The sequence below is a fragment of the Eutrigla gurnardus genome, assembly GCF_963514095.1.
Source record: "Eutrigla gurnardus genome assembly, chromosome: 18".
NCBI classification, from domain to species: domain Eukaryota; kingdom Metazoa; phylum Chordata; class Actinopteri; order Perciformes; family Triglidae; genus Eutrigla; species Eutrigla gurnardus.
Window position 1 is genome coordinate 9,191,170 of NC_139929.1, and position 16,077 is coordinate 9,207,246.

The 16,077-nt window shown below is 41.8% G+C and overlaps 1 protein-coding gene across 1 annotated transcript in view; it reads right to left on the bottom strand.

The window, feature by feature from the left end:
- The window catches only part of LOC311028666 (cadherin-12-like), a 102,499-nt gene that overhangs the window by 20,311 nt on the left and 66,111 nt on the right, over positions 1 to 16,077 (bottom strand). Inside the window, exons 5-7 of the mRNA XM_084033364.1 lie at positions 15,849 to 16,016; positions 12,922 to 13,109; positions 48 to 301 (exon numbers count right to left, since the gene is read on the bottom strand). Of these exons, the coding sequence (XP_083889490.1) occupies positions 48 to 301; positions 12,922 to 13,109; positions 15,849 to 16,016 (610 nt within the window). The remainder of the gene's footprint in view (positions 1 to 47; positions 302 to 12,921; positions 13,110 to 15,848; positions 16,017 to 16,077) is intronic.

Genomic DNA, 16,077 nt, shown 5'->3' on the forward strand with positions numbered 1-16,077 from the left:
TGGTGTGTAACGTGTATATTGGGTTGCACTGGAGATTGTAACTTTACCTGACTGGACTGCTGCTGGCATCTAAGTCCTGTGCCGTCACAGCTCCAATAATAGTGCCCGCGGGTGTGTCCTCATACACATCCATCACATAGGAGGGCTTATTGAACACCGGGGGCTCATCCACATCCAAAACGTTAATCTTCACTGTTGCTGTGTCTTTGAAGGCCCCAAAGCTCTGAAATCGTGGATCCAGATGAGCATTGGAGGCATCTACCTTAAAGGTGTACGCCTTCTTGCTTTCATAGTCCAGGGGCTAAAAAAAAAAACACAAAAAAAGAGTCCAGTTATTGTTGCTTTTACTGTTTATTTTAAAATCATAATCATGTAACAGTACACAGCATTTGTCAGCACTCCTGCTTTAATTTCCTTTCTCTGTGAAGCACTTGAAAAAAGCGTCTATATGAGCATCCGTCTTGACAGCCAGTTTGCCATCATCTTATTTTTGTTCGTCGAGCTTTTTCAAGGATGACTAACTGCTATCACTTGTCAACATCAGCCTCCTCGTATCCAACACATTTCAGTATTTGGATGATTTCCAATGTTTATGTTGTCACTCAACACATTCAAATAGCAGTGTTCTCAGCCGCCTGAAGAGCTGAACTAAAGGAGTGAAGACACAGACATGATATCACAGAGGATGATTACACTTGTGTTGTTTAAGGGTTCAGTGCGTAGGATTCTAGTGATTCTAGATTCTAGGAGCATCTAGTGGTGCGGATGCAGACTGCAACCAACTGAAACTTCCCAAGCATGTTGGAGAACTGGTGGCCGACACTAATATATATACGAAAACAAAAAATTGGTACGTGAAGTATCGGTCCATGTGTCTGCTAGAGGTTACGGCATCTTTATTATTAATAATTGGTGTGCCATGAGGCAGGTGAAAACTTTATCTTAGCAGAACAGACAATGTAATTTGCAGTTGACAAAAGGGGAAAAATCACAATGAAATACAATACGTTATCACAATAGTGTGCATATCGGAAAAAAAATTTAATTGAAATAAGATCATATCATCAGTACCGTAATTATATTGTTACATAGAGCCTCTGGTACGTCAAACCCCTACTTTCTAGATCCATTGTTTAATTTACTACTGTGCACAAACGCTGGCTCCGTGAAGAGGACTCCTTCCATATACATACAAGGGACTAGACACTTTAATTCTTTGCTATATTTAATGTTATTCCATTACTGCCAATAAACCCCCTAAATGCTACACACTGGCCCTTTAAATGACAGTTCAAATGCCAGTCAACAGTAGATTTGTACCTACAGCATATCATGTGAGACACAGATCCTGACCAGGTTAATGCCTCGCCCCCCCTCAGTGTGAGGAAGTCATGCCTCACGTTCTTGGTTCAGCAGAACTTCACCCCTTGACAAGAGTTCTCACAACAACCGCTTCAGGGTTCATATATTCTACCTCCTCAAGCGTCTGACATATCAGCTCAGGGTCAATTAGTCAGAGGCGAGGGCTGGAATCTGCATCCTCGGCATGTCTGCGGCTGAGGTGTAAACATCCGACAGCAGTGACACCCCGCGTTCGTGCTTCTGCCCGTCTCCTGCCTTCTCATGTGTGACCAACCATACTTGGCGAGCTTGCAGTCAGACACGCTCTGCTGGCCTGGAGTCACATGAGAGACATTCCTTTCTGTGTATTTTAAATTGACTAACATGTAAGCACTATGGCAGCAATGCTATCTCCCAGCCCCAGGTCTTGGGCTTCTCCTGGCATGTTGTTCCAACAGACACCAGTTGAAAACAGCTGGTCATGACACACCATCATGTCCCTATGTAGAGAGATGGTCAATGTGAGAGGCGAGGTGTACTGGATGATGGCGTGAGAGGGAGGGGGGGCTTTTTTTATGCAAGATAATTAGGACCAGTCATGTGTCCAAATTAAATGCACATGAATCAGTGACCTCATTAAAGTCCAACCACTAGAAATGATCAGAGACTGTGCAGTTGTGATTTCACAGTGGTAGCAGATGCTTCTCAAGCCCTCTGTCTTCCCTTTATCTCCACGGTTTCACGGTCTTGCTGCTACAGCAGGTGTCCATAAAAAGAAGGGGGAAAAAAAGAAAGAGAGACCTATGTGAAGGCAAGCCAATCTGAAAGCAATCATTGACCATCAACCACCATGATTGGTTTGATTACAGTGCGCCAGATGCAACTGGCTAGGCACAGCTATAAGATCCTTCAACAGGAAATACACTCTGTCCCTTTCAATCTCTTTCAAGAAGTGACAACACTGTGAGAAGGCTGAGCTCCCCGAAGCATCAGAGGTGTATGAAAAATGGAATTCATTGCGGGCGTTGTTCAAACGCTGATCCTTACAATCACACTAAAGACCTCCTGCCAACTTACACCTACTAAGTAGTCTCAAATATAGAGCGGCCATTATTTCAGTTTCCCGAACTCCCCGCTGGTTCTTGTGGACTTTTTGAAAAAACAAAGTACATTGAGTTCCTTGTGATGCTGATTTCAAAGTATTGGACATCGAAATAACTGCATTAATAATTTGGCGTATATGTGATTTGAAATAGAAGTGATAAGAAAAGTAAATGTAACACAAATAATACGATACCAAGAAGCGTGCACACACACTGAACATCGTATTGAGCCTGAAACACCACATGCAGTATCGACAGGCACGCATAGTTCAGCAGAAAAGCACACGCAGGTGGAGGAGGAGGGGTGGCGTCGTGGGGAGATGGACAGCAGGCGGTATAGCACCATGCAGGCCTCATTAGCCAGAATCTCATTGGGACGAGGAGAAGCGTTGCTTTCCATCTCAAAATGCTGCATCATTCAACTCGGTTAGGATACAGGCCCTAATTCTCAACCTTTAGAGCTGTCTAGTTGCCATGTAATCGTCTGCCACCCCAAAGATGGAGCGTGTTGTGAAGTGGGATGAGAAAATGTTCGTTTCACACACGTTGTGCAGTTTTGACGTCACTCTCAGACTGAGCACAGCTGCCATCCTGGAGTCACATTTGAGGAAAGGCTGTGCGTTCATACTCAGTTTAAAAGAGTTGACCAATGTTATTTAGGCTCAGGTGGGTTCAGTGGATTTACAATTGACTGGTGTTATAAGACATTTCAAGATTTTAGTTATTCACAGAGCTAACACGTTTTCAGTCTTGTCAAACCACCTCAGATTCATACAGTTATGTAACTATAAGAGTCCGATACGAGTCATCATTTTTGCGCTTCCGATTCGGATCAGCTAAAAGTCAATGGTTTTTTTTGAGCGGGTCTTTGGTTAGATGCCTGAAGACAAGGTCTGCGGTTTTGGTCCATTATGTAAAATACATGGATAGACAAGATAGATGGAATGAATTTTGAAGCTTTTGCCCATCTTTAAAAAAGAGGTGCCATCAATTGGCAAGGAACCTAAAAATGAATTGCTGAAAAAAAGAAAGAAAGCCAAAACACAAACACATACAGCTACAGACACTTCAAGAGCGAGTAAAAGACCGGTCAAGCAAACATAATAGCCTACATTTGATACCAATGTATGCTGGACAGGAAATCATCATCATACGATCTTAAACAATCTAGTTAAATGCACAAAAAAATCAAAGAAACCATTTCATTGATAGTCATTGTATCCTCAAGACGGAGTGCAATTTAAAAAAGAAACAGTCTGTTTCACAGTTTGAAAACTTTAAACCCTTTTATCTCAACTGCACTGCTTCTTCTGTAGTCACTGCTCTCTGCTTTTGTAGGTCAGAAATAACCAATTTTAACGATCTTAATGTCAACATGCAACAGCAACCACATAGGTTTGTAGAGATGGTGTCTCTACTATGCAAATCTGACACCCTCATCTCTGACATCAGATACAATCTGATCATTTCCTCTGCTTGCCAAAGAGCCTCCACTATAACCACCAGAGGGCAAGTTATGTAACCTGAAAATCTACACTGAAAGATATCATCACATCTGAACTATGTCAGATGATTTTGTACTACCATTTCTTACATCATTTGACTTATTTCACATATGTATCCATATAGAGTACAGGCTGTAGTATTTGTCGAGTACTGAAAGGTTTTACTTGTAAAGGTACTTATTAAGAAGCAGCAAAGGAAAGAGATGACAAGAACAAATTACGGCTCATTTCCTATGCAGGTGTCAGACAGAGAGGCCTCGACGCCACACGTGGAACAACGCATGAGCAGCCATATGATTAACTGCCAAGCACATCACATAGATTAATTTGCATATTCCGGTTTGGGTGTAGACATGTAATGTTCAGAGCTTCACTGCCTTTCTAATGTGTCTGAGACTCACGATGGTCCAAGTATGTCTGGGATATCTGTTGTTAAATAGGAATAAAATGGGGCCAGGAGGGGCTAATGAGAAACTCGGAGTTAATGAGAAGACGAGCTAATGTGTCAACGCTTGACTTGGGGAGAATCAAATCAGATCTGGAGGCCATAAGGGAAATCTCTCAGAAAGGGAAAAAGTCCATTCATTCTCTGACTGCGTGTATCATTTTGCGTTTTCCCCCCTTCCTGGAAGATGACCTACTTATGGGCCTCAGAACCACTGCTGCAAGACTAAGTGTTACCCATATTCACTCATATTTTAACCTTAAACAAGTCGCTCACACCAGTTCTCATTCTGGCTTCGGTTGTGGCGCACCTTTTATGGGTTTCTGCGGACACAACAAGGAAGTGTATCAACGGAGGAATTTGTAAGGAGGACAGACCGAGTTCCTCTCATGTCAGTGCTGCTGCTCTTCAACATCACAACAGAACACACTTGAAATTCTAGACATGGTGCTGCGCCCTTTGATATGTAAATGTGCACCTTCATTGCACTGGCAGTGATACTGAATGAAGGAACTATTTTTTTTTCTTCTCACCAACTGAAACCTGCTATGTTCCAAGGGAATTTGTTAATTTAGAATAGGGGACTAATCAAGGCATCACAGTCTTGCAGGTACAGTATTACGCTTCAAACACAATGCAAATATATCCCTTACATCTTCAGATTCGCATGTGTGAATATTAAACAATGGATGTGTTAGTTGATGATCTATACTGGGGTATAATATGAGGAAATCTATCAACTGAGATAGATTTCTCACTTGATACTTAAGTCTGTCTCTGGTCCCCTCCCCCATAGTGAGCTCAATGAACAGTGTAAAGTGTTAGTTGCAGCTGTTTATTCCAGCTCGTGGGTTATTTTGGGGATGGGAGACGCAGGATGATATGCATATTGAATATGTTCTCCGTTTCTTTGTGTGTTTGGTTCAGGATCACGGCGGGGTTCAATACTCTTCTCAAACCTCAGCGACGCTCGCCCAATAATACGGACGGATAGTCTTCTGCCAACACCGGTGGGTGAATTGCGCCTTTCCCCTTGAAGAATCATTATCACAACACAACAAGTCATTAGCAGGCTGATTTCATTTTTGTTTGTGCCGAGCCCAGGTATTACCTGAAGAGATTAAAAAGGGTGAAAAATAATGCAAGTGTTTAATCTATGATATGCAGAGCAGTCATACATCCATTTACCACCGTATTATATATTTACAATACCACATATGAATCATTTACACCCACTCACATGATTAATCCTCTCGGGAGTAAATCAAAGCTAAGCCAGACATGCCCAGAATATTACACATTTGTAATTGCAGCCGTGCAAGCTAATGCATTCAAACAGCAACATCGGGCCAAGTCTGGATGCTTCAATCTGAGGCCAAAACCTGCTGATCCCACATGACAGCACCCATCCTCTTGGAAGCTGACACTTTATACCTGTTGCATGGCTTTAAGCGCTAATGGTCCTCCCAAAGATACACACACCATTATGTGTGGGATACAAAGCCTTCAAGGTGAAAAAAAAAATTCCACTGAGATTTTGAGATAAGCAATGATGACTCAGTGGTTTGAGTCCGGCGTGGCGTCCCTGTTGCGTGTGAGTGCCTTCTTTATAAGGTCACTGCAGCCGTTGACTGACAGTCCAGCAAGGTTCTGCCATGCAGAAGAATGCTAAATACCTCCAGCCATCATTGTGCCATAAGCAGTCAACTGACCACGGAGCACAATGAGCTTATCAGCAGCAGAGAAAAGCTTACATGCCCCAGAGAGTGATTTGATGTCCCTCTGAGTACCGGGGGGGGGGGGGGGGGGGGGGGGGGGGGGGGGGGGGGGGGGGGGGGGGGGGGGGGGGGGCGAGAAGATGCTCACTTTATTGTGCTGCCATCAGTCACATCGGTTCGTGTCCTTGGCTGCCTCGAAGCATCTCCAGCCCACCCCCACCACCACCACCAACGAGTACTCACAACAGTGAAGTGCCATCTGAGAGTCTTGCCAGCAGCCCTGTCCACACTGCAGTGGAGTGGAGTGACTGTGAAAGACTCACACTGCCACTCTTAATAGGGCAGGGTTAGCCATGGGATGAGCCCCGAGACACTAGTTTAATCTATTACACCCACGCCTCCCCGGGCCACCAGAGAGAAGGCACTTCATAGGCTCCAAGCACCACCTCAGCCACCTTCTTTTTATCTCCCCCTCTTTGTACTAATTCAGTCAAAAACGGCACACACGTCACCAGACATACACTCACACAAAGACACACACACAAACATTCCTCCCTGCTTGGTTGCTTGGTGAAGTGTTATTCATACGTGTTGGTCTCCTGGATCTCTTGTTGTTCTCAGGTACGTCTCCTTCTTTCGACTCCTTTCACACCAGGGCCAAAAATAACTCATTTCGCCTCCCACTGGAACATTCAGCACTATAATCAATAGATTAGTTTCAAGTCCTGTCTGTGAGGAAGGCTCAGTAGGTATCATGCGGCCGCATGAGCTCTCAATGCTATCAGTCGTAAGCTATAGTACATTGCAATCACTCCGAGGCAATTTAGAGATTAAATACCACGGACACTTTCACAAGGTAAGGACATTTTTCTTTTAAAATTTACAATGCACGGACTTGTCCTTGTATAAGCAGTGAACTCTATATGCTGCCCATTGTGTCTTTTAGTATTCATCCAACATTCCTGTTTCTGGCCCTCAGTCAAGTTCGCAGTTTGTTCATTACTTTTGTCATTAGACCATTACTTTTTTTACTGCATGCTAGTTTCCCGTCAAGACTGAAAGGCAGTAACGGCTTCCATTCTCTGAAAATGATTTACTGTTCAAACAGCCCAGTGTGAAATTAAGTCTTTAATTGATGGCAGGAAGGATGAAAAGGGCGTCTTGCCTCAACACTGCTTTGACTTTAGGGAAGTCTGAACAGGAACGAGTTTGTGCTAAAGCAGTCACGGCAATTAGTGGCACTTGTTTTGTATGCAAATGTTTATCAGTTTGACAAGCTCTTTTCTTAAATGTCATGCAACACTAAAACATTAATCACTTAACTATGCTGTAGCAACTTGGATGAATCATTGGCCACTTTTACTTTGAGTGTTTCCTGATTAGAACAATAACTTGAAACAAATTAGTTTGCAGCAGTAAACCAATTGAATCCTTGCAGGTAACACTTATAATAACCTGCACTCATGAATGGCAAATCGGTAGTTAATAAGTAGCGGTATATATTAAGTTTTCTTGAATGACGTGTGAACAGTTCAGAAACATCATTTATAAAACATCTTTAAATATTACAAAAGAGATGGACCAGATATTTGCAACTTATGATTATAATACTTCATTGTCATGTCATTGTTTGTAAACAGTAGAAACACTGAAACAATTAAATAAATTGAATATTTAATAATGATGGTTGTATAATATATTTATAAAATATATCAAATGTTACCCTAGTTTTCTCCCTCCATTGTTCTGAGTCGCTTTCTGTCTCTGTCCATGGTGCTGAAGCATTTAAATGTCATTGCTCACTGTGTCAAACACCTCTCCCTTGTCTCTCAAAATGATTCAGACACAAAACAATTAACTTTAAAGCGAGCAGCAAACACAGATTATAGAAAGTCATTTTCCATTTTGACTAACAGGTATCATGCTGAACTACTGTTATTTTTGTTGTTTGTTTGTAAGCATCATGCAATTGCTACCAAAAATGAATAAACTCTGTTAAATGAGATGCATTCATGTAGAACTTTTCAAACTTAGATGGACAAAGAGCTTAACAATATATTTTATTCCCAGGTTCCCCGATTCATTGTCTTTATCGAAAAGCCAGGGATCAAACTGCAACCGATCACAAACAACAACAAAGATCTTCTAGTTGTTTTCTAAGATCCTAATTTACTTTAAATAAATATCTTTCCATTAAATGCTGGATTAAACCAGCAGTTGAGGTGTCCGTGAAGCATTTTGCAATACACAAGTTACCTGCACTTCTCTACAACATTTTCTGAACCCGTCTGACACTCGGGGGCAATGGATTTGGAGGCAGTGCCAGAGGTCTGCAGCAGATGCTCTTCACTCAATGCGCTGTGGCCGCCAGGGGCACTCAGTTTGTACAGTGAGGAGATAGTCCCGAATAAAATGGATTTCCTGAATGTGAGCCAGCAAATATTATGCCACACATGCTGCCATTAAACAATGCTGTTCCTCTAGGCACAGAACAGAACATTTCAATTACGCATATCTGCCATCCTTTCTTCTCCCAGGAGGAGGTGAATAAACATGCAAATGGACAAATGACATTTAATTTGACTAGAAATACTTTCACCGACACAACCCAAGGTTGTCTCGTCGACGCTCCCGACGCCTGGGATGGCTATAGCTCTCCATACAGTGGATGTACAGCAGTGTTTGAATGCTGCGGCAGCCTTCCGCATGCTTCTTTTCCATTTATAGCATGTCGCTACCCGTGCACACATTTGTCTGCACACATTTGTCTGAACATTTCCCTGGGAATTCATTGGTGGATTTACCTATTGTCTCCCATAATCCTATGTTTTGCAGATGGGATGTTCAAACCCCCCTCCATGCCTCGGTGCCTCTTTTTTTCCTCTCCTCCTGTATCGTCAGACCGGGAAACAGATGATCATCCTTTGAACCCATTACTCAGCCTGATCCTCTTATCATAACCAACCTTCCCGAGTCTCTAATTTGGGGTCTGCCAAACTCTGCTCTGTGTACAATGTAGCTTTTGTATCTGTCCTGCTGTGTCTTTCTTTTCCTTTTTTTTCGCGGTGCAAGGGAGGAAAGTCAAAAGAGTGGCAGAGAGGGAGGGGTAGAGAGAGATGGATTGTCTGCACACATTTGCACACCTGTCTCCAGGGATATTCCACCAATCTGAAACGAGACAAGTCTGTGGGTGGGTCAGTATTCTGGGAACACGGTGAACAACTCATAAAGGCTTCATCTCTAGCTACCTACTCCCCACACCGTTCCCAGCCACAGCACATCCTTTCTCCTTTCTCTATCTCACTGTCCATGTCCTGCTAATATCACAGTCCCGCGTGGCGAGAGGCACATGTTGTTTAGTCAATTACACTGCGGGGAGGGCTCGGCCAGTTAAAGGGGTTCAGAATGTCCCCCATCAACAGAGCATTTGTGCGGTGGCTCACCACTGTAGGGAATACATCACACTGCCTCGTCGTTATATGGCAGCATATCAAACAGTGCAAGTGAAAACAGGGGGAGGAAAGGCGCATCCGTCGCCATCCATTGATGCTGTAAACAAATAACTGTCTTATTTATATCATAATTGCTTCTTGACTCATTCTGTTATTCCATTAATGTCGATGAGAAGGTCACTAGACAATGATCTATAGCCATGCTTATGAGCACATTAAGCACATACAATTTATGCACGCACGCATAAGTGATTAATGCAGAGAAGTTGGCATATGTTCATACACATGCACGGAGCATCCTGAGGCAGCTCTTACACTGAGCAGGGAATCAATTACTCACTCATATTTTTGGGGATCAAAGGATCACACCTTTGCGTGCTGGGGCATGTACTAAAAATGGACCAGTAAACGAAGTCTGAAAAATCGTTATAAAAAAAACCTCATAAAAAACAAATGCAGATTTGCATTCCCCGAAAAGAACATTTTAGATACTTACATCAGTAATACCATGAAAGTCACATAAACAGACAGAATTAGCTACTTTTGCAATCAGGGGAAATACCTGAAATGAAAGAAGTTACAAAAAAAGATGTATTACCACTCCTATAAAGTACTTTGTCTAGGTGAATTTGCATTGCAGAGGCAGGATTTAATGATGAACCCTTTTTTTATATTCCAGAACTGAAATTGCATTTAAAGCTGCAACATTTTGGAGGAAAGTTTGCTGACGATTCCAACTGATACGGTTGTGTTCTAACCTTAATTATACTGTTTGTGACTCAACTTTGAATAACTTTGAACAAATCAAAATGACATATGCACTTTGGGGAATAATAATGGCTACAAAATCATTGCAGACATGAGCGTACATTTATTTCAATGAAATAATTGTGTGTTTTGGAAATGATGACTCAAATCTGAGGTGCCCATATAAGCTCAAAGAGCTTCTTGGGAAAAAGAGAAGAGAAGTCATACCAGAAAGGAAATGTTTCTCCACCACACGTTAAAGCATTGCTTAGAAAAATCTTCACTTTCTGACATTTACATTTTCCTCCTTTCCTGACATTTTGTGGCTGTCGCAATATGCAAACTTGGCATTGCCCTGCAGAACTCCCCCCCCCCCCCCCCCCATTGAAACTCAATGGCACTGACAACAAATTGCATTTAAACTCACCACAGGGTCAATCTCATCCTCTCAAGAAAGGCAAAAGCAATGCAGAGTATGAAGGAGACAGGCTGTTCATGCGACATGAGGAATAGTGGACGTGTGCACATGTGTAGTTCGGTGGGCGAGACCTACCATTCGGGCTATTGTGCTTCTTAAATGTTAACTCGACACATGCGGAGACACTGAGCCAAACATTCACCAGCTGCTCAAGTGATACCGACTTGATGTATATGAAAAGCATTCTGGAAGAAGTGTGGGAGCGTGAGCAGCTCTGTTATTTAGCAGTGGCTCCAAATGGCAGAGACAAATTACAATTTGAAAACTGCACTGCCTTGTTTACCAGCCGGGCTGGCCTGCAAAGCTTGATACCAGACAGTTTCGAGAGGCAAACAAACCAACACCTGTGAGCCCAGATTCCTCTGTACGGGGCACTCACACTGATTTATATGTCCAAGCTGGGCAAGGAGTTGTCTAATGACAATTTCATCAAAGCAAATTATCTTATTACTGTCCTTTGTGTCGCATTGACGCTTATCACAATCTAAAACGTAGGTGTGCCTTTTAAGAGAAGTCTCCTGGCACCTTGATGAGAAGATACTTTCTCTGCTCATGCAGCACTCATAAATGCATATCATCCCCTGCTGTCTGCCTTCAATGTCCTGGGAGAAATAACACCATGCTGTTGCTCTTACAGTCAAGCCTGTGTTTATAGAACAATAATATGTGTATTTGGTGTGTTTTTATTATGGATCTTCACATCTTTTACCAGCCATACCCTAAGGAGAGCTGAGGAGATACACAAATGAGGGAAGGCGGTTGGGGGGTATTTACTTCATAAACCAAATCATCATGAATATGTTATGAAACCTGGCATTAAAAACAATAAAGGAATTCTCTTACAGGCAGCAGTTGTGACCATATTACTCTATTAGTATTTGTCCTGTTATCCACGTTTCAATTTTGTACGATTATTAATGGGATTGTTGAGAGAAAGCTGCGCTGTTGTGTGTATTGAAATGAAATATGCATAACTTATTAATTCACTGCTAGACACTGAAGGACGTAAGAAGGTCACAGTCATTTATTTTAAGTATGAATGAACTGAATTGTGGAACGAAGCTGTTCATTTAGTTTTATATATGTATTGGCTAAAGTTAATAATTGATTGCTAATAATAAGTCTTATTATAGCCGGGCTATTTAGTAGATTAGTACTCATTGCACTGGCTGAATCACTCTATTGCTCCCTCTAATTTTAGTCGGTGGCTGTAATGTCCTTTTCTTTTCACCTCTGGCAGTTGTGGGTCCTCCTTGAAAACGAGATGATATTTCTCAAAGGATTTATGCTTGGAATAATACATTTCTCTTATATCACCGGTGCTTTTGTGCCACTTGTCATTTTGTGAGGCGATATCATAGCCCCATACAAATGCTTTATGCGGCAAAAGTTGGTACTAAATGAGATATTGATGCTATGTGGTTCAAATAAAGTGCAGTCAAAGGCCACAACCTTTTGCTATGGGTCACGATGCACTGGATGCATTAATCCATTTAGTAAAAGGAACATATGGCATAGTAAATGAGGCCTGACATGCTGAGTGAATGCTTTATATAGCACAGGCGCTCACAGAGCCATCGCTCTAAGCTGTGCTTTAAAGCACGGACACCAAGGAGACAAGGAGTTAGAGAACAACATCACACACCTGAAGGATCACAGGTTCAGTGTCCTGCTGGTACGACGCTGTGCAACACAATTAGATAGTAGCTGCACACATTTTATAATGTATTTTTAATAAAGTTTATTTGATTTATTCCTGTATTCATTTTTTTTAAATTACTTCCTCAATTGTTCAGTCCTATGATGGTAGTGATTATGTTACGTGTACGCATGTTCCTTTCAAGATGTGATGTGATTTATGATGTGGCAGACCCAGCGGGGCACTGCTTTGCATTTATATAATTCACAGGAAGTTTGAATATAAAGCAGCCATGTATTTTAAGTTCAAGCAATGAAAAAACATGGTTCGATGGATATTTTCCACTGGTATATGCTACCTGCTGAATATTAGGTTATCATTTTATATGTTTTAATGTGGAAAAGTGGAAGAATTGAAATTAATAGGTTGATTAAAATTAAAAAAAGCAAAGTGTCCATGCTATAAAATTGACTGTGTTTCCGAGACTCCGTACCTTCTTGAGAATGATGATCCCCTCTTGGTTGTGTTCATTCGTAGCGATGTCAAACATGGCGCCTCCATCACCTGGCACGATGGTGTACTCTACCTCTGCATTTTTCCCAATGTCCAAGTCGTGGGCTTTGATTCTACCCACAGCGGAGCCCACAGAGGAGGACTCAGGAACTCGCAGGTGAAAGAAACCTGTCAACAAACATCAGACTGGATTCAGTTATTATCATCACTTGACACTTGGACTGGAAAATACTGAGCTCTTCACATCCTGTGTCCTTTATGTCGTCTCTCACACTGTCGTTTGGTAATCATCCACAGGCGAGCAGCTGATAATGCTCTGTCTGAAGTCAGCCCTGTAGCTATGGGCATGACATTATTCAATTCTGACGTGCTTGGACATCAAGGCTGCAAAGCTCCTTGTAATCGGCTCGCTCAACCTGTACCACAAACATGAAAGCAGGGGCTCTGATGCTCCCAACAGCAGAAATCCCTGCTGAGGAATCGTGAAGAAATCTACAAGCAAACAAACTGTGGCTTGATTGATTATCACTTACACCTGACAACAGGTGGGAATTTATCTATTTTTTATTTTGTCTCTGTGCTTCATTCTCTGAGATGGTAAGCTGTTAGAACGATAGCATCTGCTCATGCCAAAGACATGAAAACTTTACTTTTGAATTGTAAATCGATTGCGAACACCTGGTGGCATTCACGGTGGCGCCACCGGCAATTCAGTAAAACTGTAATAGAGTCGAAATTATCCTGAGGACTTGGGATGTTTTGGAGATAATTATGCCTCTCATTCTACACTCACAATCTTGAACATCAAGAAATGTTGGGGAATCGACGTGACATTCATTTTGAACATGCATTCTGAAAGTGGCGCTATGTCGAAGGTTACGCAACATTCACAGTCTTTTTAGTCAGGGTCTGGCACCCATGATCTGCATCATCGTATTTTTAAATAATGTTTCACACAACCTAAACAAATTCCTCCATTTGCTGAGGCTTGACACATGGCTCTGCTGCAACAAAGAATGGGCCAAAACCACTTCTGGAAAACCTTGATTTGCTTCTCAGAATTTAATGTATTTGGTCCTTTTTATGAAAAAAAATTGAAGAATGGGGAAGAGAGTGCAGGAGAGACAGGCGTGTTGGAGAGCGATGTTTAACGTAAAGTGTCTGTTCGTAGGATGAAAAGGGAAGATTATATTTCTTTTTGATTTGATGAAATTTTGCTTTTTGTTGGGGACCAAAATGTACTAGAACAAAAGCAAAATACCCACCTTGCTTAGTTTATTGGGAAATGTTATTAACTATTAATAGTTGTTTACAATCAATACTATTTTTGAGGCAGTGTTTGTGTTACTGCACATCCTCTCATTTGATATTCCACACTATTACCATCTTTTCCTTACTGTTGATCCGAGGATTTTGAAAAGGATGCTGAGGCACACGGAAGAATTTGACTGCTATAATTTCAATAAATAATCAAGTACTTTCAAGGACAAGCATTAATTTCAAGGTCCGTGTCTTTTGAAGGACAGGACAGTGCCAAACATGATGAGTTCCAGGTTGAGGAGAAGTTAACAAACATAGAGACAGCCCAGGTGAAAATAAAATGAGTTTGTATTGCAGGTTTTCTGATTCTGACGTTACATATGCACATGAGACATTATTTAATGTTAACCTTTGGTGAATTTGGGAGAAATCTAAAAACAAACACAGACAAAGCAGTCAAATAAACACCTAAATGTTGAAGAAGACTAGTGGAAGCAATATAACTCCAAATTTCAGTACATGAAAAATGATGTTTTTGCCTCGGGTGGGTTCACAAGCTTCACATATACACAGCTATTACTCACGGTCATTGCAGGCGATGTATTTGCAAACACATCTGGTGCCATCACAGAGGATTGGTGGTTTACAAATAGTTAATCTATAATAGCTGAAGGGGGGAAAGGGATTTCTGGAAAAGACAGATGTGGGATGGATCCATCCGGCAATGTTACAGGTAAAATGAATCATCTGATGAGGTCCTCCAATATGAACATGACACGTTTTTTTTTAATTTCTTTTTATTTTAAACTGCAAGCCTTCTACAAATAGAAGTGGGAAGGTGACAAAGAAAGGATTTGGGACAGGGCAGAGAGCCGCCATGCTTGGCCCACACCTCTGCTGTGACAGCATTATGGAAATATCATCTTTTCCCCGCAGCCAGAGGAGCTTGACCGTCAGACTGACTGTATTTAAATTCAGAGGAGACCTCTCAGTGTCACCTCACAATACCTGAAGAGACTGCATCAGTATACAGAACTATTTATTTTTTTTGCTTTCCTGTCATACACTTATTTGGAATAGAATACATTTCGCACACAATTTAACAGACGTGCTTAGTATAAGTTGAGAAGCTTTCATAGATCAACGTATTTACAGTAATGGGTTTTTTTTTTTTCTCACCAGGCAGCTTGGCTTTTTACATGACCTAGTGAACGCTACAATCGAATTAATCTGGTTTAGCAGCTTATTCAAAATACCGGATGAAATACAGTGTTTAAATACTCCGACTCAATCCCTGGTGCAGCACCATCATGCTCAAACCTGATCTAAATATAGAAGGGTGCCCCATGAGCGAAATAACCAATCCTAGTGTATTTGCCAGGACTATGTCGATGCAATCATGCTAAATAAACAGGCCTTTGCTTACAACAGCACATAATGGCAAATAATGAAAACCAATTACAGGGGAAGACATGATGAATACCCCCTGCCCTATTGTAATTGCAGTGTTTATTCCGTGATCATGAAATGTGTGAACCTTTTGTGAGGTTATCTGCATTATTATTATTTTTACAAAAATGGAAGCTGGTGTTGTAAAACAGCAATTATCATGATTATTTTTGTCAATTATCTACAATGGGCACTCACTTTTCGAGAACCTGGGTGGATTATCGTTGACATCGCTGAGGGTGATGTTGATGGTGGTGGTCCCAGCCAGCCCCCCCAGCTGGCCCCCCATGTCCTTGGCCTGGATTAATACCTGGTATTGTTCCTTCACCTCTCGGTCCATATTGGGCAAGGCCGTCTTTATAACCCCTGGTGTACAGCAAGACAGATAGGAAATAAAGGAGGAGAGTGAGCGATAGAGACAGTGAGC